The sequence below is a fragment of the Vulpes lagopus genome, chromosome 8 (genome assembly GCF_018345385.1).
Source record: "Vulpes lagopus strain Blue_001 chromosome 8, ASM1834538v1, whole genome shotgun sequence".
NCBI classification, from domain to species: Eukaryota; Metazoa; Chordata; class Mammalia; order Carnivora; family Canidae; genus Vulpes; species Vulpes lagopus.
This window is the reverse complement of record NC_054831.1, coordinates 84,830,203-84,856,686: the sequence shown is the minus strand read 5'-3', so window position 1 is coordinate 84,856,686 and position 26,484 is coordinate 84,830,203. Positions and strand designations below refer to the sequence as shown.

Sequence of the window (26,484 nt, the reverse complement as noted above, 5' to 3'; positions counted from 1 at the left end):
ATCTGTTGATGGAAGTAGGGGCATTAAAGTGTCCTGATATTATTGCGTTGCTATTTTTTGATTTGTTTATATTTGGATTTGTTAATATTGGATTTGTTAATATTTGTTTCAATTATTTATTTTTTTAAAGATTTTTATTTTTTAAGTAATCTCTAAATCTAACGTGGGGCTTGAACTCACAACCCCAAAATCTAGAATCACACGCTCTTCCAACTGAGCCAGCCAGGTGTGCCAATGTTTGCTATATATTTAGGTGCTCCTACAGTTGGCACATAAATATTTACAAATGTTATGTTGTCTTATTGGATTGACTCCTTTATCAGTGTATAGTGCTCTTTTTTGTCTGTAACTATAGTTATAGTCTTTGTTTTAAAGTCTATTTTGTTTGGTACAAGTATAGCTGCTCCAGCTTTTTTGTGGTTTCTGTTTGCATTACATATCTTTTTCCATCCTTTCACTTTAAGTTTGCATATGTCTCCACATCTAAAGGGAGTGTCTTGTAGGCAGCATGTAAATGGGTCATGAGTGTTGTTTATTAACTCTGTCTTTTGACTTAGAATTTTAGTCCCCTAACATTTAAAGTAATTCTTGATAGATTTGTGCTTATTACCATTTTATTAATTGTTTTCTGGATGTTTCTGTGGTTCTCAGTTCCTTCTTCTCTTGCTCTTTTCCTTTGTGGTTTGATGAAATTTTTAGTGGTATGCTTATATTCCTTTTTCTTTTTTGTGTATTTACTATCAATTTTTGCTTTATGGTCACTATGAGGTTTACATACAATGACATATCTAAAGTAATGTATTTCTTTTTTAAAAAATTTATTTATCGCGATCCCTGGGTGGCGCAGCGGTTTGGCGCCTGCCTTTGGCCCAGGGCGCGATCCTGGAGACCCCGGATCGAATCCCACATCAGGCTCCTGGTGCATGGAGCCTGCTTCTTCCTCCGCCTGTGTCTCTGCCTCTCTCTCTCTCTCTCTCTCTGTGACTATCATAAATAAATTAAAAAAAAAATTAAAAAAAAATTTATTTATCTATTTGAGAGAGAGAGACAGCCCCAGTGAGGGGAGGGCCAGAAAGAGAGGAAGAGGTAGAAGCAGATTCCCCACAGAGTAGGGAGCTCAATGTGGGGCTTGATCGCAGGACTTTGGGATCATGACCTGAGCCAAAGGCAGATGCTTACCCAACTGAGCCACCCAGGCACCCCTAAAATGATGTGTTTTAAAATGATAACAACTTAAGTTTGACCCCATTGTAAAGCTCAACATTATACTCCTGCCTTGCCACATTTTATGTTTTTGACTTAACATTTTACATCTTTTTGTTGTTTTTTTTACAGGTTATAGGAATGTTTTTTATTTATTTATTTATTTTTTTATTTTTTTTCCCCCCTGTTTTTTATTTTTATTTGCTTATTTTTATATTGTAATTCCAATATAGTTAACATGCAGTGTTTTATTAGTTTCATGTGTACAGTATAGTGATTCAACATTTCCATACATCCTCACCCAGTGCTCATCATGAGAAGTGCACTCCTTGATCCCCATCATTTATTTGACCCAGCCTTCCCCCCATACTCCCTCCCCCCCATCCTCTCATCCATCAGCTTGTTCTCTATAGTTAAGAGTCTATTTCTTGGTTTGTGTATCTTTTTTCCTTTGCTCATTTATTGTGTTTTTTAAATTCCACATAAAAATGAAATCATACTGTAATGTTTTACATCTTTTTAAAAATTTTATTTAAATTCAATTAATTAACATATAGTGTATTATTAGTTTCAGAGGTAGAGTTCAGTGATTCATCGAGTGTATAGAATACCCTGTGCTTATTTCATCACATGCCCTTCTTAATGCCAGTTACTCCACCCCCTACCACTCTCCCCTCCAGCAGCCCTCAGTTTGTTTCCTATAGTTTAAGAGTCTGTTATAGTTTGCATTCTTCTCTGATTTTATCCTATTTTATTTTTTCCTCCTTTACCCTTTGATTTTCTTAAATTCCACATGAGTGAAATCATATAATTGTCTTTCTCTGATTGACTTATTTCATTTAGCATAAATGCTATAAGCATATTTCATTTAGCATAAAACAGTTCATCTATGTCCACTTTACATCTTTTTGTCTCCTGTATCTCTTAACTAATTATTGTAATTATAATTATTTTTATTAATTTTAACTCCCAGAATTTGGTTCTTTTTGTTCAATTTTTCTTGATATGTATCTGTCTGATTTTATTTCATAATTTTAAAAAATGGATTTTTTTTTGGATGTTCTTTTTCTTAGTCACTTTGAGACTCTTAAGTATACTTATGTTAATGTCATTCTAGGATTAATCTATTCTTTCCATTTTGTTGGAAATCATTTCCTGATTTTCTTTTTTCTTTTTTCAAAGATTTATTTATTTTCTTTTAGAAAAGGGGGCAGTGTGGAGGGGCAGAGTGAGAGAGAAACAAGCTGACTGCCCTGAGCGCAGAGTTGGATGCTTAACCAACTGAGCCACCTAGGCACCTCAAATTTATCCTTTTTAGTCATTTGGTTCTATATCTTTTGACAAATTTATATAGTTGTGTAGTTAACACCGCAGTCTGGTTTTGAAATATTTACATCATATTTTGATTATATCAAAACATTCCTGGGGTGCCTGGGGGCTCAGTCAGTCAAGTGTCTGCCTTTGGCTCAGGTCATGATCTGGGAGTCCTGGGATCTAGCCCAGTGTTGGGTTCCCTGCTCATTGGGGAATCTGCTTCTCCCTCTGCCCTTCACCCTGCTCATGTTCTTGCTCTCTCTCAAATAAAATTAAAAAAAAAAAAAATTAAAGACTTTTCTTAGTCATTCTTCTTTTTTTACCCTTACTCCCTGATAATTATTGATTTATTTTTTTCCACTTATTTAGAATGTTATGTAAATGAAGCATACTGTTTATAACCGTTTGTGTCTGTTGTCTGACTTGGTGTAACTTTTGAGATTTCTTGACGTTGTTAGGTGTGTCAGTAGTTCCTTTTTATTTCTGAATAGCATTGCATTGTATGGCTGTACCACATTTTGTCCATTAACCAGTTGATGGACATTGAGTTTTCAGTTTTTGGCAATTATGACTATAATAGTCATAAATAGTTGTGTACAGTTTTGTTTAATTTTGTTTTTGCAGACATATGTTTTTTTTTTTTCTTGATTATAAACTTAGCAGTGGGATTGCTGAGTTCCCTGGTGGTCAAAGTTTGGAAGAAACTGACCAACTCTTTTCCAAAGTAGCTGTACCATTTTGCCAACCATCTATGTATGAGAGTTTCTAGTTGCTTTGCATCTCCATTAATGTTTGGTATCGCCTTTTTTTGTTGTTAGTTCTAGGCTTTCCATTAGATATGTTATGGTATATCCTTGTGGCTTAATTTGCATTTCTTTAATAACTCATGATGTTGAGTATTAGTTGTCATCTTCATGTCTTCTTTGATGAAGTGTTTAAGTTTTTGGCTCTTTTTTTAAAGAGAAAATTCTAACATAACATAAAATGGACTTTTTAAAACATGTTAAAGTGTACAAATCCCTGGTTTTTAGAATATTCATCAGATTGTGCAATCACTGCCACTGATTCCAGAACATATTTTTCATTATGAAAGGAATTCATAAACCCATAGTCATTATTCCATATTCCTTTCCTCTTTAGATTGTAGGCGGTCACTAATCATTCTGTTTGTATAGATATGCCTATTTAAGTATTATTTATATAATCTCTAACATCCAACATGGGGCTGGAACTCATGACCTTGAAATCAAGAGTCACATACTCTTCTGACTGAGCCTGCCTGACATTCCTCAGCATTATGTTTTAAAGGTTAATCCATGTTGTAGCGTGTATCAGTACTTTATTCCTTTTCATTTCTGAGTGATATTCCATTGTAGGAATATAACACATTGTATTTATCCATTTATCAGTTGATGGACATTTCAGTTGTTTCTACTTTTTGACTATCATGAATAATCTGCTTTGAATATTTATATATATATGTGTGTGTGTGTTCCTTTCTCTTGGCTATATTCTTAGAAGTAGAATAGCTGGGTCATTATATAACTCTATATTTAATCTTCTGAGGAACTGCCAGAATGTTTTCCATAGGGCTCATGCTATTTTACATATCCACCAGCAATGGATGAGGGTTCAAGTTTCTCCATATCCTCTCCAACATTTGTTATTTATCTTTTTCAATATTTATATCCTAGTGGGTGTGATCATGCCTTTACTTTTAACCTGTATATGTCCTTTTATTTAAGGTAGATTTATTGGTGATTGCATAGTTGGGTCATGATATTTAATCCATTCTGACAATTTGTACCTTCTAATTAGAGTGTTTAGATAATTTATTTTTCAAGTAATTATTGCTGTGGTTGGATTGAAATCTACCACTCTGCTACTTGTTCCTATTTGTTTCATTTGTTCTTTTTTCTTTTTCCTCTTTTTTTCCTGCCTTCTTTTAGATTTTATATATATATTATAGATTTTATATACATATATATGCGTATACACACATATATGTATATATACATACACATATACAAACATGTATGTATATATGTATATATACACATATATACATGCATGTATAATTTTTAAAAATAAATGCATTTAATAAAAAACATATATATATTTTAGGGATGCCTAGGTGGCTCAGCAGTTGAGTGTCTGCCTTTGGCCCAGGGTGATCCTGGAGTCCTGGGATCAAGTCACACATTGGGCTCCCTGCTTGGAGCCTGCTTCTCTCTCTGCCTGTGTCTCTCCCTCTCTCCCTCTGTCTCTGTGTGTGTCTCATGAATAAATAAAATCTTTTAAAAAATATGTTCTAAATGAAATGAAAAAATATATTTTCAATGAAAAAAATATATTTTAAAAGGTTTGTTTATCTCAGGGGGAGAGCCTGTGCAGGGGAGGGGCAGAGGGAGCGGGAGAGAGAGAAACTCAAGTGGATTCAGCACTAAGCGCAAAGCCTGATGTGGGGCTCAATCTCATGACCCTGAGATCACAACCTAAACTGAAACCAGGTGTTGGACACCTAATAGACTGCCTACCCAGGTACTCCTCTTTTAGATTATTTTTTATGTTAATATTTAATCCTCATTTTTCGTTTATTAGTCCTTAGTAAACATTTTTTTGTGATTTTCTTGTTTTTACAATATGTTTTTATTGTCTACCTTTAAGTACTATTATATTGCTTCATCTTTAATATTTCAAATCTCTTCCTCCATTCCTTTTTTTTTTTTTTTTAACACATTTTATGTGTTATGGTTTGCTTTTGATCAGGAGTTGGAAGCTTGTTTTTTAATGGGTCAGATAGATATTTTTGACTTTGCTGGCCATATGATCTCTGTCACAACAGTCTCTCCTAACTCTGCCTTTTTGGTGAGAACAGCCATAGACATAAAAACACATGGATGTGCCTAGATGGACCACTAGCCACATTTGCCACTTTGCATTGGCAAATGCATGCTAGCCACATTTGCCACTCTGCATTTTAAAATGACTAACAACAGGGATGCCTTGCTGGCTCAGTTGGTTGAGTGTCTGACTCTTGATTTGGGTTCAGGTCATGATCTCAGGGTCATGGGATCAAGCCCAATGTTGGGCTTGTGCTTGGCTTAGAGTCTGCTTGTCCCTTTCCCTCTGCTCTTCTCCCTGCTTGCATGCTCTCTCTCTCTCAAGTAAATAAATAAACAAAATCTTTTTTAAAAAGTGACTAGTGGTAAAAAAGAAAGTCTCATATTCATCTTAACTTATACAATCTCTGGTGCTTTTTATTTCTTTGTAAGTTGCCTGGTTATATCCTATTCCTTCTGCTGCTGAAGAACTAATTTTAACATTTTTTATGGTCTATATTTGCCAAAATAAACTCAGTTTTTGTTTGAATTTCTCCTTCAGTTTTTAAAGTTTTTTATTTTTATTTTATTTTATTTTATTTTATTTTTATTTGTATTTATTTATTTATTTATTTATTTAATTTATAATAGTCACAGAGAGAGAGAGAGAGAGAGCGGCAGAGACATAGGCAGAGGGAGAAGCAGGCTCCATGCACCAGGAGCCCGATGTGGGATTCGATCCTGGGTCTCCAGGATCGCGCCCTGGGCCAAAGGCAGGCACCAAACCACTGCGCCACCCAGGGATCCCAAGTTTTTTATTTTTAAAAAAATAATTTTAGAGGGTGCATGAGCGGGGGGAGGGGCAAAGGATGATAGAGAATCCTCAAGCATATTCCTTGCTGAATGTGAAACTTGATTTAATTTAATTTTACTTTATTTTATAGAATTTATTCATTCATGAGAGACACGGAAAGAGAGGCAGAGACACAGCAGAGGGAGAAGGAGGCTCTTCGAGGGGAGCCTAATGTGGGACTTGATCCTGGAACTCCAGGACCACGCCTTGAGCTAAAGGCAGGTGCTCAACCACTGAGCCACCCAGGCGTCCCTGAAGCCTGATTTAGAGTTCAATTCCAGGACCGTGGGATCATAACCTGAGTCAAAATATAGAGTTGGCTGCTTAACCAACTGAGCCAGCGAGTTAGTTTTTCCTTCTTCATTTTTTTTTCTCCTTCTTCATTTTTGAAAGATACTTTCACTTTTTATGTACTGCTGAGTTAGTAACTTTTCTTTCAATACTTTGAAAATGTTATCCCATTGTCTTCCACCATGTATAGTTTGTGACAAGTTTACTGTGACTCTTACTTTTGTTTTTTCTGAATGTAATCTGTGATTTCTCTGGCTGCCTTTAAGATTTTCTGTTTATCTTTGTTTTAGTAGTTTGATTATGCTACCTGCTACATCTGATTTTGTTTTTTTTTTTTTTTTTTTTTGCTTGGATTTCTCCAGGTGTCTTAGAACTGATTTGGTAGTATGTTGTTTTGTTTGTTTGTTTTTAGTTTGTTTTAGGAAATTCTTGTTTATTATTTCTTCAAGTGTTTCTTCTGCTTCATTCTTTACTTCTGGATCTCTAATTATAAATATTTTAGGCTGCTCAATATTATTCCTTAGGTTTTTCATGCTGTATCTTATTTATTTTGTTTATTTTATTGGTTTTCTTAATAGCCTTTTCTCTTTTAGTTTGATTTATTTTTATTAACCCATTTTATTAACCTATTTTTTATTAACCCATTTTATTAACCCATTCTCTTTTAGTTTAATTTTTATTAAACCATTTTATATTACTTCAGCTTTGCCACCCACCTAATAAGGAACACTATAAATTAAAGTCGGTACTAGAGATTTTCTAAAACCACATAGTAGGTCAGATTTGGACCACAACCCATGAGAAGGCCAGGTATAGTTACCCATTCTTTTATTTTTTTAATTAAAACACTTTTTAAAAAAAATTTGTAGGAAATGTAGGTTTACCTTTAGTGAGGCTTTAACAACTTGTAGCACTAATTCACATAAGTTTTATAAGTTAATTGTTTAATGTCCTTGCTTTTAGAAATAATTCACAATCGATTTTGTCATTTGCTTTTTGATAACTACTTATAAAAATAAAAATAATAGAGTCCTTATATTCCAGTAAGAACTGATACCTGAAACTAATATAATGTTACATGTTGGTTATATCACAATTAAAAAAAGATAACCAAGTATTTTTTCTGAGTAAAAATGAAATGTTTTATATATATATCCTACTTAACTTTTTAAAAAAAAAATTTGAACTCATAGCTTTCATTTTGAAAAACAGTTATTTACATCCTGAAGATTAAAATCTGAAAATTATGCTCCCCCTATACACTCCTCCTATATAACTGAGGTATCTTTACAGATTTTTTTAAAAAATTACCATTTCACTATGTTTCTTTTTTTATTGTGTTGAATTTTAAAAAGTGTTTTGTTTTGTTTTAAGATTTTATTTATTTATTCATGAGACACACACACACACACACACACACACACACACACACAGAGGTAGAGACATAGGCAGAGGGAGAAGCAGGCTCCATGTAGGGAGCCTGACGCGGGACTTGACCCGGATCTCCAGGATCAGGCCCTGGGCTGAAGGCAGCGCTAAACCGCTGAGCCACCACCTGGGCTTCCTTAAAAAAAAAAAAAAAAAGTTTTTAATTGAAGTGTAGTTGACAATACAATGTTAATTAGATTCATGTGTATAGCAGTAATTCAAGAAATGTGTATGTTCTGCTCACCATGAGTATAGCTATTATCACAGTACAATGCCCTTTCGGTACCACTGATTATATTCTTTATGCTGTACCTTCTTTCCCTGTGACTTACTCATTCTGTAACTGGAAGCATGTATGTCCCATTCCTCTTTACCCATTTTGCCTTCCCTCTACCTACCTTCCTTTGGTTATACATGTTTAGGAGACTTTTTTGTTTGCTCATTTTATTTACTACTGTGGTGTAGACAGTTTTCTTCTGTTTTATCCTACTGAGGGGCAAGTTTCTTTCTTCTCTCTTCTTCATTCTGACTGAAGGTGGAACCCTTTGGGGACCTGGCTTTAACTGAGGATTCTCCTACTAGTATCTTCATTTTGTGTGGTCTCTAGATTTTTTATCTCCTGTTTTTTTTTTGTTTTGTTTTGTTTTGTTTTGTTTTTTGTCAGTATGGATCCTCAAGGTCTCTGGAATTTAGCAGGCACTCTCAAGTTGAAAGCAAATTTACTCCTTTCATACCTTTCAGAATTCCTGATCTCACTTCTTTTGGGCCTCTGGAATGTTTCATGTGTGTTTGCTCAGCAAAATGTTAGAAAAACTTTTTTTTTTTTTGCTTTGTTTTTAATAGGAAGAATGTTTAGGGTATCTCTTTTCCATTATGCTAGTAATGAAAGTCTCTACTTGTTCAGTATTCCACAATATGGATGTACCATAATTTTATTTTTAAAAGACTTTTAAGTAATCTCTATACCCAATGTGGGGCTCAAACTAAAAACCCTGAGATCAAGAGTCGCATGGTTCACTGACTGAACCAGCTGGGCGCCCTGGATGTACCATAATTTTAAAATTCCTTCTTTACTAAGGGATTTAGATTCTTCTTGCTTGCTTGCTAAAAAAAATTATGACAAAAATTTTTTGCACATAGATCTTTGTGTGTACATGCTAGTGGTTTTCATCATAAGTGGAATGAGGGAAAGAAGCAAGATAGACTCATTCTTTTTGTTTTGTTTTAAGTAGGCTCCACACTCAGCATGGAGCCTAATATGGGGCTTGAATTCATGACTCTGAGATCAAGACCTGAGCTTGACACTTAACCAAATAAGCCACCTAGGTGTCCCAAGATAGACTCATTCTTATTCATCCTTTTCTTTGCCTCTTAATTTGTGAATGCCCTAAATGCCATATATTTTTACATTTCTTCTAAAAGTTTCCTACCCATATAAAATATATTATAAGCATATTGTTGTGTTTGAATAATGTGTGTCCAGGTGAGCATACCCAAAAGACAACGTTGTCACTCATCTTGGATTGTATTTTGGGCAGGTAAACAACACTTTTGATTCATGCTGAGTCATAAGAAAGTGGAAGTCATGTACCAACCTGCAGGACATTTCAGAACGTAGCCTCTTATATTTCCCAAGAAACAAACCTAAAAGCCATCATAAAAATTATGTATTTGAAAAAAAGATGTATTTTGCATGGCATAATTATTTTGTTTAATTCTTTTTAATATTTTACTTATTTGACCAAGACATAGAGCTAGTGAGCACAAGTGAGGGGAATGGCAGAGGGAGAAGCAGGCTGAGTAGTGTACCTGACATGGCTCTCTATCCCAGGACCTTGGTGTCATGACCTAAGCTGAAGACAGATGCTTAAATGACTGCGCCACCCAGGTGCTCCTTAGATGGCATCATTATAAATAAATGAAGAAGTTAAATAGCAGGCTACTAGTGCTTGAAAGTTGACAGTGCAGGGCCACATATTATTGGTTTCCAGTGTAGAAGCTTTTTACGAGCAGTAACTCTAGTCTAGAATATATAATCCTGAATATTGTAAGCACATTCTTTGCATGTCATTTTTCATATAAAAATAATTTTCCTCTTCACTGTTTATTTTTCCTTTGTGGCACATTTTGAACAGCAGAATCCTTTATCTACCATTTGGCTTTCCATAAACTATCAGGCAGGATCTCTGTGAGATTCTCTACTTTGAGAAACTATGTGCTTAATATTTATGATATAGGAGTCATAATTACGTTATTATATGTTTTATCTTCAAAATAGCATCTGATAATGTAGTGCCTTTTAACAATGAAAAAATACTTCTAAAGAGTTTTTCCAAAAAGTCAAATATTTCTTGGAGCCCTTCCCAATCTTCATTAGATTTATGGTTGGCATTTTTTAAAAATCAAAGACTAAACCAAATTTTCTGTATATTTTTTCGTCTGAATTTTACAGTGTAACTACTCATTGAGGTAAACATTGGAGTTTATTCAATACTCATCCTTGTTTAAAATTTTTATGGCTGAGATGTCCTTATATAGTAAAATTGGCCAGCTTCAGTGACACCATCTCTCTGGCCTTTGAAGTTGGTACAGTCCAGTGTAACTACCTAAAGGGTGTGTGGTCATGGAAAAACATGTTTTTGTTGTTGAGTGTTCTTGCTTTCTAGTAATTTTATTTTCTGCTCAAGGGATTTAGTATCTGTTCAGATACTTTATTTTTAAAGGCTACATAAGTAATGACTTGATCTCTAATCTTAGCTTTGAAAATTTCCCAGACACTAATAAAGGTAATGTCTGATGACCTATTATTTGAGAATACTACTCACTGGCCAGCAGTCAGTGCTATTTAAAAATGTGTATTTTACTCTGAAAATTATTTCTGTGGCTAAAAGGCTTTGTTAGTAAAATTGTGCATGTTATGACATAATTTGGTGACTTTTGTGCCTAGATTTACAATAGTTTTACATGGTACCACTGAGACTTAGTATAGTTTGAAACACTTTGCTCTTCAGAAACTATACTAAATAGTTCTGAAAAAAATATTCATCAGAAGCAGCACCTGTCTCTTGGACTAATAATAGTTTGGTCACAAGAGGTTATATAGTAGTCCTTATTTTGCGTGAATGTGTGCTATCACTGGGACTAAAATTTTAACAAAGGATCAACTTACTACTGAAGACCAGGATCATTAGTTAAATGATGTGGACTGTCCCTATCAGGACATTAACAAGGTTAATTATTTGTAGAGTGAAAGAGAACTTTACCAGATTGTATTATATATTTCAGGGTATATTTATAAAGAAGAGGAGCAGTTTTCTTCCAGATGTTTGGACAGAGCTGAAGTGCCATTTTTAAAATCTGTTTTTACTTGTTTTGTATCTATAATAACATCCTCTTGATAAAAACCCACCCTAGACACAGTGGTGGTTTTTTTGTTTGTTTTGTGTTGTGGTGGTGTTTGAGGTTGGCAGAAAAAATGGCATATTGCTATCTTCTTATTTCGCTGTTAAAAGGAGATACATAAGTCAGTGAAACAATAGGGAGCTCAGAAATAAACCTATGCATATATAGTCAATTAACTTAGAGGAATATCTAGTGGGGGAAAGGATAGTCCCTTCAGTAAATGATGTTGGGAAAACTGGGCCAATATCTTACATCATAAACATAAAATTAACTTAAAGTGGATTAAAAACTTCAATGTAAGACTTAAAACCAATAAAACTAAAAGAAAACATAGGTAGCAAGCTCCTCATATTAGTCTTAGTGAGATTTTTTGTTTTCTTTTGTTGTTATTGTTTGGATCTAACTCCAAAAGCAGGAGTAATAAAAGCAAAAATAAATGAGTGGGATTACATCAAACTACAAAGCTTCAGAGCTTTGCTCTGCTTCCAAAGAGCAGAGGAAACCATTATCATAATGAAAAGGTAAACTACTGAAGGGAAGAAGGTATTTGCAAATCATATGTCTGATAGGGGTTAATGTCTAAAATATATAAAGAACTCCTACAACTCAATAACAACAACAACAACAACAACAAAACCCTATCCAGAGCAGCCCCAGTGGCATAGCGGTTTAGCACCACCTGCAGCCCGGGGCGTGATCCTGGAGACCTGGGATCAAGTCCCACATCAGGCTCCTTGCATGGAGCCCGCTTCTCCCTCTGCCTGTGTCTCTGCCTCTCTCTCTGTGTGCCTCTATGAATAAATAAATAAGTAAAATCTTAAAAAAAAAAAAAAAAAAAAAGAACCCTATCCAAATGAAAAATGAGCAGAGGATCTGAATAGAAGTTTTTCCAAAGAAGACTACAGATGGCCAACAGACACATGAGAAAACATATACACACAATAGAATAGTACTCAGCCACGTAAAAATGAAATATTGGCATTTATGACAACACTGATGTACCTAGAGGGTATTATATTAAGTAAAATAAGTCAGAGAAAGACATACCAAGTGATTTCACTGCCAGTGGAGTCTAAAAAAGCAGAACAAAGAAAACAAAGCCCAGATTAAAAGGTACAGAGAGTTTGTGGGGAGGGGCACAACTGGTGATGGGGATTAAGAGGTACAAATTTCTAGTTATTAAAATAACTAAGTCTTGGGGTATAATATACAGCATGGTTAATACAGTTAATAATACTAACTTTATGTGGTGAGAAATGATAACTAACTAGACTTGTGATCAGTTGATAGTATATACAAATACTGAATCACTACATAATACACATGAGACCAATAGAATATTATTTGTTAATTATACTTCAATTAAAACAACAAAAAGAAATGAAGTTTATGGTATGCCTTGGGTAGTTCAGTGGTTGACTGTCTGCCTTTGGCTTGGGTCGTGATGCCGAGGTTCTGGGATCCAGTCCCTTATCAAGATCTCTGCAGGGAACCTGCTTCTCCCTCTGCTTTTGTGTCTCTGCCTCTCTCTGTGTCTCTCATGAATAAATAAAAAAAATAAATAAAGAAATGAAGTTTAGTTCTTTGTTGCTAAACTCTCAAGTTATATGCAAAGAGAAGAAACCATCTGCCTAATTAATTACAATCTTTAATGGAAATCTGTTATAGCCTAGTTGGACACTTGATTCCAGTAGAAGGAAAATAATTCATTTCACTTTTTTAAAGCTATAAATAGTTTATTTTTCGTTTCCCTACAGCAGGAATTATGAACATATGTTCACAAAATGGATTCAGTGCTAATTTTTAAAGCTTCCCCTATTTCCACTCTCATGAATTGTAAATAATTTGCCTGATGGTAAAATGGAAAAAGTTGAAATTTTCCACTTGTGCATTTTGAGCTTTTCAGAGGTACTATACACTCTGGAAATAATAATAAAAGATACTAGGCTTTTTTACAGTGCTTTTTGTTTGAGGAACTCCTATAAACACTAATACATTGATCCTAACACAGTACTTGATTGTAACTTTAAAAGGTCATGAGTTACTGCTGTTAGAAAAAAGTTTAAAAAGATTGGAGGGGGAGCTCTAACTTAAAAATATTGTTTAAAAAACATTAGATAAAAGTTGATCTAAACAACTGAAAAAAATTATAGGGGAAATTTATTATTTAACTTTTCCCTTAGCATGTGATAGATTTTTATTCCTTTAATTTTTTTCATTTATTTATGAATCCTACTTAAAGCCTGATTTCCTTCTTAGAGTAGAAAGCAGAATTTTTTTTAAACTTTAGCCCTCAGCCAAGGCTTAAACCTGTGGTGGTGGTTTACTGAGTTTGTCACATTAATGTAGTAGTGCACTTTTTTGGTCCCAAGTTGGGAGATAGATCATCCTTTTAATTTTCTTAGTTTAATATTTATGGTATGTAGCTGTTGATTTTGATGATTATAGTGGACATGTGGCTTTAATCTTCAACTTTTTTGTGTTTTGTAGGTTTATTCTTCAGTCCAAGGAGGTAATTCACAGTCAGCTGTTAGAGAAACAGAAAATAGCAGAAGAAAAAATTAAAGAACTAGAAGTAAGTTTGAGTAAATATTGACAGTAGTAAATTTGAAGAAAAAGGTAATTATCTCACTGTGTCATGTTAAATGAAACTGTATACCTGCAAAAGTCATGTCACATTATTTTCATTTTTTCAAATTGTGTTAGAGCAATAAAGCAGTCATATTTATAGCAGTGTGTAAGACACTCCTCCTTCCTCCCCCAAAAGAAAGAAAAAAAGGAAGGGAGGAAGAAAAAAAAAATAGTGTCTTGGAAATGTGGAGATTTTTTAAGAAGATCAGATGCTATTAATCTGAATATATTTTCTCCATTACCTTTGAATGAACATGTCTGTTTTTAAAAACAAAGCAAGAGTACCTGGGTGGCGCAGTCAGTTGGGTGTCCGACTCTTGGTTTCAGCTGGTCATGGTCTCATGGGTGTGAGATTGAGCTCTGTGTTGGGCTTTCCACACAGCATGGAGTCTGCTTAGGTTTCTGTCTCCTTCTTCTGCCTCTCCCATTAGTGCTCTTTCAGTAGAATAGATAAATCTTAAAAAAAAAAAAAAAAAAAAAAAGGCAAAACACATAGTGTATATTGAAACAGCCCATATTATGCTGGATTGGCCTGAGAGTGGTTAATGATAATAGTATTGAAAGAATCTTGATATATGTCTCTTATATATCGTAATTTGCTTAATGAAGATTAGGTATCACTATCTGAAGATGGTACTGCAATGAGGAAAAAAAAAATTTTTTTTCCAGCTAGGGAAAAAAGTAAGAGTAACTTAGTAAATTTTTGGATAATTGCAATTTATTACATTTTCCATATACATTAAGACCTTTGATGAGATATTCTTCTTGGGCTTGAGTGGAAGGTCCATCCTATACATGGTAAAAGTTGGCCTGGGCAAAAGACTGGTTGTTATTTCTTTGGGGCCAAGATTTCCTGAAATGAGGGTGGTAGCAATGACTTCATAGGTCACTTTATCTAATTTGTGTGAGTACTGTTTGAGGCAGTAGTTCAGAATCTGACTCAGCCCTCTGTGGAATTGGTGAGACACCCCCTGTATCCTCCCAGGGATTTCTTAGGGGCACCAACTTGGAATGGCCTGGGTATGTAGTGTCTTAGGTTACTTAGGTTTATTTTTGTTTGACTAGTGATCATAATTTAACCAACCTGATAATAGGTTTGTAGCTTAGAAAGGTGTATTATAAAAGCAAAACATTTATAGCATACAAACAAAAAAACGAAAAAAGAAAAAACTTACCTTTTAGTAACCAACTTGTTATTGTGTCCTATTTTATCATTTTTGTTAGCCCAGCTGTTCTTGATTGAGTTTTATATCTTCTACTATTTTCAAGGATAGTAGTTTAAAAAACTCTAAATAAAACTATTTCATGTAGATAACCAAAAACCTGTTTTTGTAGCTGTAGGTAAATACATCTAAAACTTATAAGTAACCAGATGTATTATGTCTGTGATTCTCTTTTTTATGAAAGCACAAAAAATTAGTGCTCTGTATAAAATTTCAAAATGATATGTCAATAAATATATTACATTAACACTGGTTATCCTAAGGAAATTAGATGGGATATGGGCATGAAATTATTTTTTTCTTATAATTTTTGCATTGGGTAAATTATAACAAGCATGTGTTTACTTTTATAATTGAAAAGGATATTGCCACAGGTAATGATTTTATTTTATAATTTTTAAATCTTTTAAATGATTTTATTTATTTATTCATGAGAGACACAGAGAGAAAGGCAGAGGGAGAAGCACGCTCCCCATGGGGAACCTGGTGCCAGACTCGATCCCAGGATCCTGGGGTCATGACTTGAGACAAAGGCAGACACTCAACCACTGAGCCCTCCAAGTGCCCCCACAGGTGATGATTCTAGCATACTGTTCAGTTTGAGGAGTATTAAGAATGTTTTTTTCAAGTAAGCTTCATACTCAGTGTGGAGCTTGAACTTAAGACCTGAGCTGAGATTGAAAGTCAGATGCTTAAACCACTTGAGCCACCTTGGCACCCTGGGAAGTTTTTTTCCTCAAAGTTACCTTTTTTTGGAGTTTCTCAAATACTGGTAGAGTATCCTGATATCTGCCAGATAATGGAAGTGGGTTAGCTGGCTTGTTGATAAATGAAAATACTACTTTCCCCTCTTCCCTGCACATGCCTATAATGTCACCTCTACAGTTTGGTGTGTATCATTCCAAATTTTATTTTATGAACACATTCATACACCCATATACACTTTTTTTTTTTTTTAATTTATGATAGTCACACACAGAGAGAGAGAGAGAGAGAGAGAGAGGGGCAGAGACACAGGCAGAGGGAGAAGCAGGCTCCATGCACCGGGAGCCCGACATGGGATTCGATCCTGGGTCTCCAGGATTGCGCCCTGGGCCAAAGGCAGGCGCTAAACCGCTGTGCCACCCAGGGATCCCGACTTTTTTTTTTTTAATAAAGAGGAATTATGCTGTATACACTGGTTTTCATTATTTGATAGTTTATCTTTCCACTTCTAGTTTATATTTTCAACATTCTTGTTTTCCACTTCTCTTACTGTTGTAGGTTATTATCCAACATTTAATTATTGCATGATCCGTACCTCTACATTTAATACACTTTACAGTCCTAATTTGTATTTTTGATAATATTTCCCACTACATACTCTTCTCTCCTCAAGCAATCCTGTATTTTACACTGCCATACTTCTAGGGTTTTGTTACTTCAGCCTAAAGTATATGCATGTCCCCATGTGCACTAATGCACACATACATTGTTAATTGTAGTGTTCAGATTCTGTTTCTTTTCTTTTTTTTTTCTGATTATTCACTTCATGATTGAGAGACACAAGTCTGATCTCCATGATGATACTTACCAATTTCTCCATCTTTCATTTTAGTGGGGATTGGTGTTTAGAGATTACTGTCTGTGTATTTAAGTGCTCATTATTAATGTGTACATAGTTCAGAGGATAGGTTTCATTTTGCTTTATATGTTTGGGAATTTCTCAGGTCTTTGACTTCCGGCTTCCATTGTCGTTGTTGAAAAGGCCTCTGTCAGCTTACTTGTTCATTTGTCTTTTTTTCTCTGTTTACTTTAATTTATTATTTTAAAAAATATTAATTAATTTGAGAGAGAAAGCATGCACAAGAGTGGGGGAGACAAGGAGAGAGAATCCTTAAGCAGACACCCCACTGAGCATGGAGCCCAACATGTGGCTGGACCCCAGGACCCTGAGATCACAACCTAAGCCAAAACCAAGAGTTAGCCACCCAACTGAGCCCCTCACCTGTCCCTTAGGTAACTTTTAATATTCTTTTTGTCTTTCATGCTTTGTGGTTTCTTTGTTTTTGTTTTGTTTTGTTTTAAAGATTTATTTTTATTTATTTATGATAGAGAGAGAGAGAGAGAGAGGCAGAGACACAGGCAGAGGGAAAAGCAGGCTCCATGCCGGGAGCCCGACGTGGGACTCGATCCTGGGACTCCAGGATCGCGCCCTGGGCCAAAGGCAGGCGCAAAACTGCTGAGCCACCCAGGGATCCCCTGTTTTTGTTTTGTTTTTAAAGATTTTATTTATTTATTCATGAGAGACACAGAGAGAGAGGTAGAGAGAGAAGCAGGCTCCATGCAGGGAGCCCAATGTGGAACTCAATCCTGGGACTCCAGGATCATGACCCGAGCCAAAGGCAGATGCTCAACCACTGAGCCACCTGGGCGTCCCATAAGCCACCCAGGCATCCCTGCAGTTTCTTTGGGATATGTTTAGGTGTGGAGTTAGTCTTTTTTAGACTAGTTTTTTCTTACTTCTGCTTGGTTTAAGTGGGATTTTCTGAATCTATGGATTAAAATCTTTCATTAGTTCCGGAAATTCTTACTATTTCTGAATATTACTTCTTCCCTATTTTCTCTATTAAGTGGCTTTTCCTTCTGGAGTTTTCCCCTCCTACCTTTACTTATTTATTTTTTAAAGATTTTATTTATTTATTCATGAGAGACAGAGAGCGATAGAGAGAGAGGCAGAGACACAGGCAGAGGGAGAAGGCAGGCTCCATGCAGGGAGCCTGATGTGGGACTTGATCCCCGGACTCCAGGATCACGCCCTGAGCCGAAGGCAGACACTCAACTGCTGAGCCACCCAGGCGTCCCTGTAGTTTCAAGTTTTGATCAAAGCTGTTAACTTGGCCCACTTTGTATGCCTCCTCACTTCCTGCCAGTAGTCTGTACAAATGACACTATGGATACACCTTTTTAATGACAGAGGTGCTTATCTGATTCAAGTTCTCTGAAATGAGAACCCATTTTCTTTCTTTCTTTCTTTCTTTCTTTCTTTCTTTCTTTCTTTCTTTCAAGATTTTATTTATTTATTTATTTATTAAAAACATTTTTAAAATTTTTATTCATGATAGTCACAGAGAGAGAGAGGCAGAGGGAGAAGCAGGCTCCATGCACTGGGAGCCCGACGTGGGATTCGATCCCGGGTCTCCAGGATCGCGCCCTGGGCCAAAGGCAGGCGCCAAACCGCTGCGCCACCCAGGGATCCCAGATTTTATTTATTTATTCATGAGTGACAGAGAGAGAGGCAGAGACATAGGCAAGAGGGAGAAGCAGGCTCCTCGCAGGGAACCTGATGTGGGGCTTGATCCCAGGATCTGAGGATCATGCCCTGAGCAGACACTCACCCGCTGAACCACCCAGGCATCCCAAGAACCCATTTTCATTAGTATTTCCTGGACTCCCTTTTATCCATGTCTGTTCTTACTGTTTCTTCATGTTTGTCTTCTGCAACTATCCCCCCCAGTCTTTGCTGATGAATGTGAAGCTTACCTAGAATTTGTTTAGCTCTTGATAAACTCTCTTAAAGCTGTGCTTACATTGTTAGCCCATCTAGTGGCCTCACTTACTGGCCCTTTCCTTTTATGGAGCAGAGGTGGGTGTTCTATAACCCTGCTTTCATGTTCCCTTGATGGGAGTTAGATTATTTACCAGAAGGGTAAAGGCAAGTACTAGCTTATTGGGAAGGTAGACCATATTTACAAAATACTACGCAAATATTGGGTTATTCTTTGGTTGTAGTCATTTTACTGGGATTGATTAGAAAATCTTTTCATGAAAAAAAAATCTTTTCATAATAGGCTCAAAATATGATAGTATTATTTAGATGTCTATCTTTCCTTTATGAAGATAGATCAGGTTCTTGGAGGAAAAAAATAATCATTTCATCCTAATGGTGATTAGTATAGACCAGTGATTCTGGTCCTGGCTAAGAGAAAATATAAAAGGGTGGCTTCAGTATGATAGAGAGTAACCATGTTATTTATGTCTGTTTTTTTAAAGATTACGATAATTTTTAAAAGATGGCTGAATGTCTGTAATACATAATACAGTATATGTTAGAAAAGTACAAAAACTTATTTCTTAAATGACATGGATATAATTGGGGAGTTCGAATGATGACTCTTGAGTCTTTTTATTATTTTTTAAGATTTTAAAATTATTTTTAAATAATCTTTACACCTGATATGGGGCTTGAACTTACAACCCTAAGATCAAGAGTTGCACACTCCACCAGCTGAACTAGCCAGGTACCTCTTGTCTGTCTTTATAAAAATAATTTTCGTTTTGAAATGGACAGCATTGCTACAATGGGAAACTAGGTTATTTTTTCGTTGTTTGTTTTTAGAAAATTTAGTTTTAAAGTTGAGTTAAAACATTGATAGATTAAAAAAAAAAAAACATTGATTTGATAGATTGAGGCAATATGTTTCTTCTAAAGAGTAAAAAATACTTCCTGTATTTTTTGCTTACTTTTTTTGAAGTAAGAAGGATATAATTTTGTGGACTTTGCCTTTAGAAAAACTTGGAATCACTTTTCAGATGAGCTAGAGTTCAGTTTCTTACCTCTCGCCTAATGAATTTCAAATACTTGGAATCCTTGAGATAACCATAAGCTTTCATTGATGAGTTTGAGCACATTTTGACCACCATTCTCTTAGTTTCGCTCCTTTGTTCCATGTGAGAGGCAATCATTGTTTGAAGCTCATTTGCCTTTAGTCTAAAGTTCCCATTATATTTTAGACACACGTGTATACAAGTTGATCACTTCCTTTCCTTTATCTTTGACTTGGTCATTGCCCCTTCCACTACCCTGGATAACTTAGCAGTGACATAATAAGAGTAAGGAAACCCAGGACATCTGGCCTGCATAATGCCACTTCTGACGCAAAATGTTACAATCTCAGGGTTGTGAAATAGCTCTGCAGCCCATGCTATAAGTAAAATCTAAGAAATTGTAAAAGTCCCTATTCTTGCACAAAAATGACAATTTTAGTCAGATAGTGGTTCCTGAAACAAGTAGGAAGAATGGTGGCAAGGGAACTGGTAGGAGGTGCCTGTGACATTCTGCAGTTGGCTGAGTTTTGAGACTCTGATGAGAAAATGTTTTTGGAGGAGTTCCCGTGATTTTTGAGGTTTTACTCTGCCTATTGAACATCATTTTTTTCCGTAGCATGGTGGTAACTGGTAGGCACTTGGCTTGATGTCCAGGTTTTGCCCTGAGTACTTCATTTTTGAGTTGGTACCATTGTGGATATGATGGGAGCCCCTCTTTGGAGGTGATGTCAAGTGGATGCTATTATATGATAGACAGTGATTCTCTTCTGTTTAGATAGAAAAGAGCAGGTAAGAGAAGAGCTAGTGAATGGGATTTTTTAATAGATTATACAAGAATTATATACTGGCATAGCTCAAAATTTATTATCCATTATGAAATTAGTCATTTATTTTATAGCAAAATATAGCATTTACATAAATAAATGTTAAAATACATATAGCTTAATAATTATAAAATGAACATTTGTAACATCATGCAAGCCAAGAAATAAAATATTGACATGCCCCAGAGGCTCTCCCATTCTTTCTCCCCTTAATACAAATGCCATTCCTTCCCATAGCTATAACCCTAACTTTTGTGATAGTTCTTTTTTTAAACTTAAATTCCAATTAGTTAAAATACAGTGTAAAATTAGTTTCAGGTATACAGTATAGTGTGAGTCAACACTTCTGTACATCACAGGTGCTCATCACAAGTCTACTTCTTAATCCCCATCAGTGATTTAACCCACCTCCCTTCTGATAACAGTTTGCTTTTAATAGGTAAGAGTCTGTTTCTTGGTTTGCCCTCTCTCTTGCTTTTCCTTTTGCCTATTTTTTTTTCTGAAATTCCACGTGTGAGTGAAATCATATGGTATCTGTCTTTCTCTGACTTATTTTGCTTAGTGTAATACTCTCTAGCTCCATCCGTGTCATTGGAAATGGCAAGATTTCATTCTTTTTTATGGCTGAGTAATATTTCACTGTGTGTGTGTGTGTGTGTGTGTGTGTGTGTGTGTGTACACATCTGTATATATACACCACATCTTTAACCGTGGATGTCTGTATGTCTTCTTTGGAAATATGTCTATTCCTGTCTTCTGCCTTTTAATTGTATTTTTCAGTTTTTGGATGTTGAGTTTCATAAGCTCTTTATATATTTTATCTTATTTATGTTTTTTTAAGAGGAGCAAGAGAGAGCATGTGCCTGAGCAGGGGCTGGGGCAGAGGGAAAGGGAGAAAGAGAATCCCAAGTAGAGTCCTTGCTGAGTGTGTAGAGCCTTATGCAGTTGCAGGACTCAGTCTCACGACCTTGAGATCATGACCTGAGCTGAAATCAAGAGAGAAATGCTTAACCAACTGAGCCACCCAGGTGCCCCGTCTGCCTTTGAGTTTTGATTGTTTCATTGCAGTGCAAAAGCTTTTTATTTTGGTGTAGTCCCAATAGTTTATCTTTGCTTTTATTTCCCTTGCCTTAGACATATCTAGAAAGAAGTTGCTATGGCTGATATCAAACAAGTTACTGCCTTTGTTTTCTTCTAGGATTTTTTTGGTTTCAGGTCTCATCTTTAGGTGTTTAATCCATTTTTGTTTTTGTATATAGTGTAGGAAAGTGATCTAGTTTCAGGACGCCTAGGTGGTTCAGTGGTTGAGTGCCTGCCTTTGTTTGGCTCAGGGTGTGATCCTGGAGTCCCCAGATTGAGTCCCGCATTGGGCTCCCTGCATGGAGCCTGCTTCTCCCTCTGCCTGTGTCTCTGCCTCTCTCTCTCTCTCTGTGTGTCTCTCCTGAATAAGTAAAATCTTAAAAAAAAAAAAAAGTGATCCAGTTTCATTCTTTTGCTTGTAGCTGTCCAATTTTCCCAACACAATTTGTTGAAGAGATAGTCTTTTTCCCATTACATATTCTTTCCTGCTTTGTTGAAGATTAACTGACCATATAATTGTGGGTTCATTTCTGGGTTTTCTATTCTGTTCCGTTAATCTGTGTTCTATTTTTGTGCCAGTACCATACTGTCTCAATGACTACAGCTTTGTAATATAACTTGAAGTGTGGAATTGTGATGCTTCCAGCTTTGCTTTTCTTTTGTTTTTTTTCAGGTTCCATAAACATTTTAGGATTGCTTGTTTTAGCTCTGTGAAAAATGTTGTTATTTTGGCAGGGATTGCATAAATGTGTAGATTGCTTTGGGTAGTATGGACATTTTATTTATTTATTTATTTGTTTGTTTGTTTATTTATTTATTTAAAAGATTTTTATTCATTCATTCACGAGACACACACACACACACACAGAGGCGCAGACACAGGCAGAGGGAGAAGCAGGCTCCATGCAGGGAGCCCGATGCGGGACTTGATCCTGGGTCTCCAGGATCAGGCTCTGGGCCGAAGCCGGTGCTAAACCGCCGAGCCACCCGGGCTGCCCTAGTATGGACATTTTAACAATATTTGTTCTTCTAGTCTATGAGTATGGAATGGAATGTCTTTCCGTTTCTTTGTGTCATCTTTAATTTCTTTCATCAGTGTTATGTATTCAGGGTATAGGTCTTACCTCTTTGATTAGGTTTATTCCTAGGTATCTAACTGTTCTTGATGCAATTATATTCTTTCTTTTCCTTTTTTTTTCTTAAATTTTCAGATTTTTATTTATTTGAGAGGGAGTGTACCAGCAGGGGGAGGGGCAGAAGGAGAGAGGGGAAGCAGGCTCTCTGCTGAGCAGGGAGCCTGATGCAGGGCTCTATCCCAGGACCCTGGGATCATGACCTGAGCAGGTACTTAACTGGCCACCCAAGTGCCCCCTCCTTTTTTTAAGTATAGCTTTACTAGCTATTTGTACTTCCCCAAACAATGTAATTTACTCTGGTTTGTTTTTGCACTTTATATGAACAAAATCACTATATAGATTTTTTTTTTTTGCTTTCTTTTTACTCAGTATTGTGTTTGTAACCTCCATGTTACTTGATATTGTGATTTTTTTCATTGCTATTCCATTATGTATTCCATTATGTAAAGTTACCACAGTTTATCTTTGTATACAATCCATTTTTATTCTTAACAAGTCAAGATGTTCTCATAGAGTGTTGATACGGTTTATCTTTTAGTCATTTGCTGAAGGGAGCTGTTTTTCAGAGACCTCACTCTAACTCAAGAGAATTTGAGTACTGAAGTATAAAATGTTCGTACTTTAAGAATTAGCTTGATGGTGTCCTACTTTCAGCTAGGTCACTAGACCCTCTGAGTGGCTTTTTCTTTTTTTCTTTTAATTCAAAAAGGTAATTCCAAGTTAGTAAGTTCATCTCTTTTCATGTTTTGACTTGGAGAGTTGTAAGTGATGTTTCTCTTGCTGTCCCATACTTTGGGATTTCACATATGAATACTTTTCTCTTTATAGAGTTCATTTGCATTTCAACATTTGTAAAAATGGATGTTTAAAATAGTTTTTAGTTATTTAAGACTTAAATCTAAAAGAGCCTGATGGTTGGAAGCCCTAGAGTTTATAGTGAACTATATATATTCTCTATGTTCTGGTGTCTTGGGGCTCAATGTAGCTGCCTAATCTTCCTCTTTGACTTTTAAAGAATAGGCATGAGTCTGAAAAAGCCCTATATGGTTTTTTTCTGGTTCAGTATTCTTTATTGGTTGTTACAATATTTTCAGTACTTTGGTCAGTTGTACATGTGTTATGATCCAAGTGCTAATATTTATCCAAATGTAAACTATGATATAATATATTTCACTTCCTTATTAGAAATATTTCAGCTCAGGGATGCCTGACCGGCTCAGTCGGTATAACATGTAACTATTTCAGGATTGTCAGTTTGAGCTCCGTATTGGAGGTAGAGTTTACTTAAAAAAATATTTCAGCTCTGATGAGAACTTAGATGTGAACATTTCAAATAGATTTGCCCTGTTAACTAGACAGCCTTTCTTATTTGTAAAATATATATTACAAGTATCTTACACATACACCCCTCTCATTTCATCTATTCACTGATACGTGTATCTTCATTTCATGATTAAGGTAAAAGAAGGATTTGCATTCCAGTTAAATTTGAGTTTAGCTTTCTGCATCTTGCATCTGTTAATCCTTTCTTCTAGAATGCATTCCCAGGGTGCCTTGATTTCCTTGGAATATTTGCCTATACCTACACCAGACTATGCCTTTGAATGCTTCAGGGGCTGCTGACTGACCTCAAGTTTCACTACTTTGTGTTTTATATGATCTAACTTTTCTCTGTGCCTGTGAATATTTCTCCTTATCCGCCCCCCCCCCCATGCCTGAGAGTTCCTGTAGTCACTTTCAGCCTACTAAAGAATGATTTCTTTCGATGAGGTAGACTTTGAATTTTCTTCCACGTTATTGCACACCTCCCTGCTCTTGTATCTAGATGGTAAGGGGAAATTAATCAGTATACACATTTTCTTTACCCTAGATTCTGACTCTGGTCATTTCTTATAGCCACAGGTCTTCCCTAACCTGAAGTAATAGATACTGGCCGGAGGAAGTGAGTTGTTTAATACGTGTAGACAGGCCACACCTGTATTAATGAGCATACTCTGCATGTCTACTCAAAAGAACAAGATCCATACTGATATTTGAACCATAAGTAGAGATCTCCAAGTGTACTAGATTTACAACAGAGCATTCATTACCCTAGATTCCTAATTTAAATACCTTCTGCTGAGTTAAGAGTTCTGGATTGTAGCCCTTGCTGTAAGCTTCAGTGTCCTCATCTGTAAGATGAGAGGTTGGGTTAGAAAATACCTACACTTTTGTTAAGTGAATCATTACAACTTTGGTATTCTTCTGAATTGACACTTGAGGAGCAAAAATGCCCCTTACAAAAAAAGATGGAAGGAGGCAAAACAAAACAAAAACCAGTGTCATGTCCAGATTTGATTTAAGAGGTTAATTGAAATTCTTTTCTTTGAAGATAGAATAAAAGTAGTCTCCTCATAGCTTTGCCGTTTAAAATGTAATAAAAGGTAACAGCATCTCTTGATATCTTTGTAGTAGTTGCTTAATTACTGAAATCACGGATGTGCATGTGATGGCTTAAGGTAGTATATTAGGCATCACTTATTTTAGAGATACTTTTGGATAGAGCTGTATTATTAATTCCACATACATAAATTAAAATTACATACCCAGGAAGATATCATTTTACTGATTTGTAGTGCTTTATCCTATACTATCTTATAAAATACATAATACTTAGAATAGTGGCAAAAATGTTCAGAAAATATTCATAAATTATAAATTCCTGCATGTATTGGACATTTTATCTTATTAAATATAAAGATGTATTTTTATGAGTTTTAATCTGCTAGTGCAGATAGTTCTATTACTTTACCATTTTTCTCATTTTCCAGAATTTTCACTACATTATTTTGTTCATTTATAAACATTTATATGCTGTCTTCCTAATTTTGATTAATTAGGAGAGTTTCTCCTACCTCATTTTGTCTTGCTTACAAATCTTTCACTTGTCACCAGCATAATAAAAATATTTGAATTCCCTCACTATTCATGATATGAAGCCATTCTTTTTGGGTACATAATTATCTTGTAAGCGACTTCTTCCAAAATGGACACAGATGCATTTTATTCCTAACTTTTGTGTAAAACAGCTTAGTTCATTTTATTCTGCTTTTGTTTTTAAGAAAACACATGTGAGGGTGGAACAGTCCTCCAGATCAGGAAGCATTATCGGTTTCCACTGATGTTTTATATGTACTGTTTTTATATGAGACTCTAAAAGTTCGAACTCTGCATGATGTTATAAAGACATGGAAAATGATTCTTTCTTAGGGTTGGAGGAAGTGATGACTAGTGTTTTTTTTGCTGGTAGTATCTGATAATCCCCCCTCCGTTTAGCTATTCTAGGCATGTTTAGTTGTCAGGCGTTGTCGGACTAAATAGCTAAAAATAATAAATAAGGGGGAGGCTGTTCTAAGGCCAGCTCTTGCCACTATCTGTAATCTGTTTAATTTAGTTCCTAGGGCAAAAGGAACATGGTGCCATTCCCATTGAATGGATTTTTTGTTTAAAGTGCTAACAAGAACATTGTTTGAGCTCTCCTTTTTCCCAAACCCCAATGGCTCACGCACCCACTTGCAGTGTAGAGCCGGAGCTTGGGGGCTTAAAGAGCATGCTCCAATCATTAGTTATGCTAGAGGTTAATCAGGTGATTGTGGTCTTTTAATGTGGCTTTTGACAGTGGAAATAAGCAGTTGGTGTATAAGAGAGGGT

General features: G+C 35.7%; 1 protein-coding gene across 2 annotated transcripts in view; it reads left to right on the top strand.

The window, feature by feature from the left end:
* Positions 1–26,484, top strand: part of PFDN1 (prefoldin subunit 1) — a 68,586-nt gene that overhangs the window by 23,403 nt on the left and 18,699 nt on the right. Inside the window, exon 3 of one of the 2 annotated variants that reach the window (XM_041766249.1) lies at positions 13,804–13,888. In XM_041766249.1, the coding sequence (XP_041622183.1) occupies positions 13,804–13,888 (85 nt within the window). Of the gene's footprint in view, positions 1–13,803; positions 13,933–26,484 lie in introns of both variants that reach the window. The other variant, XM_041766250.1, reaches the window with a different exon arrangement.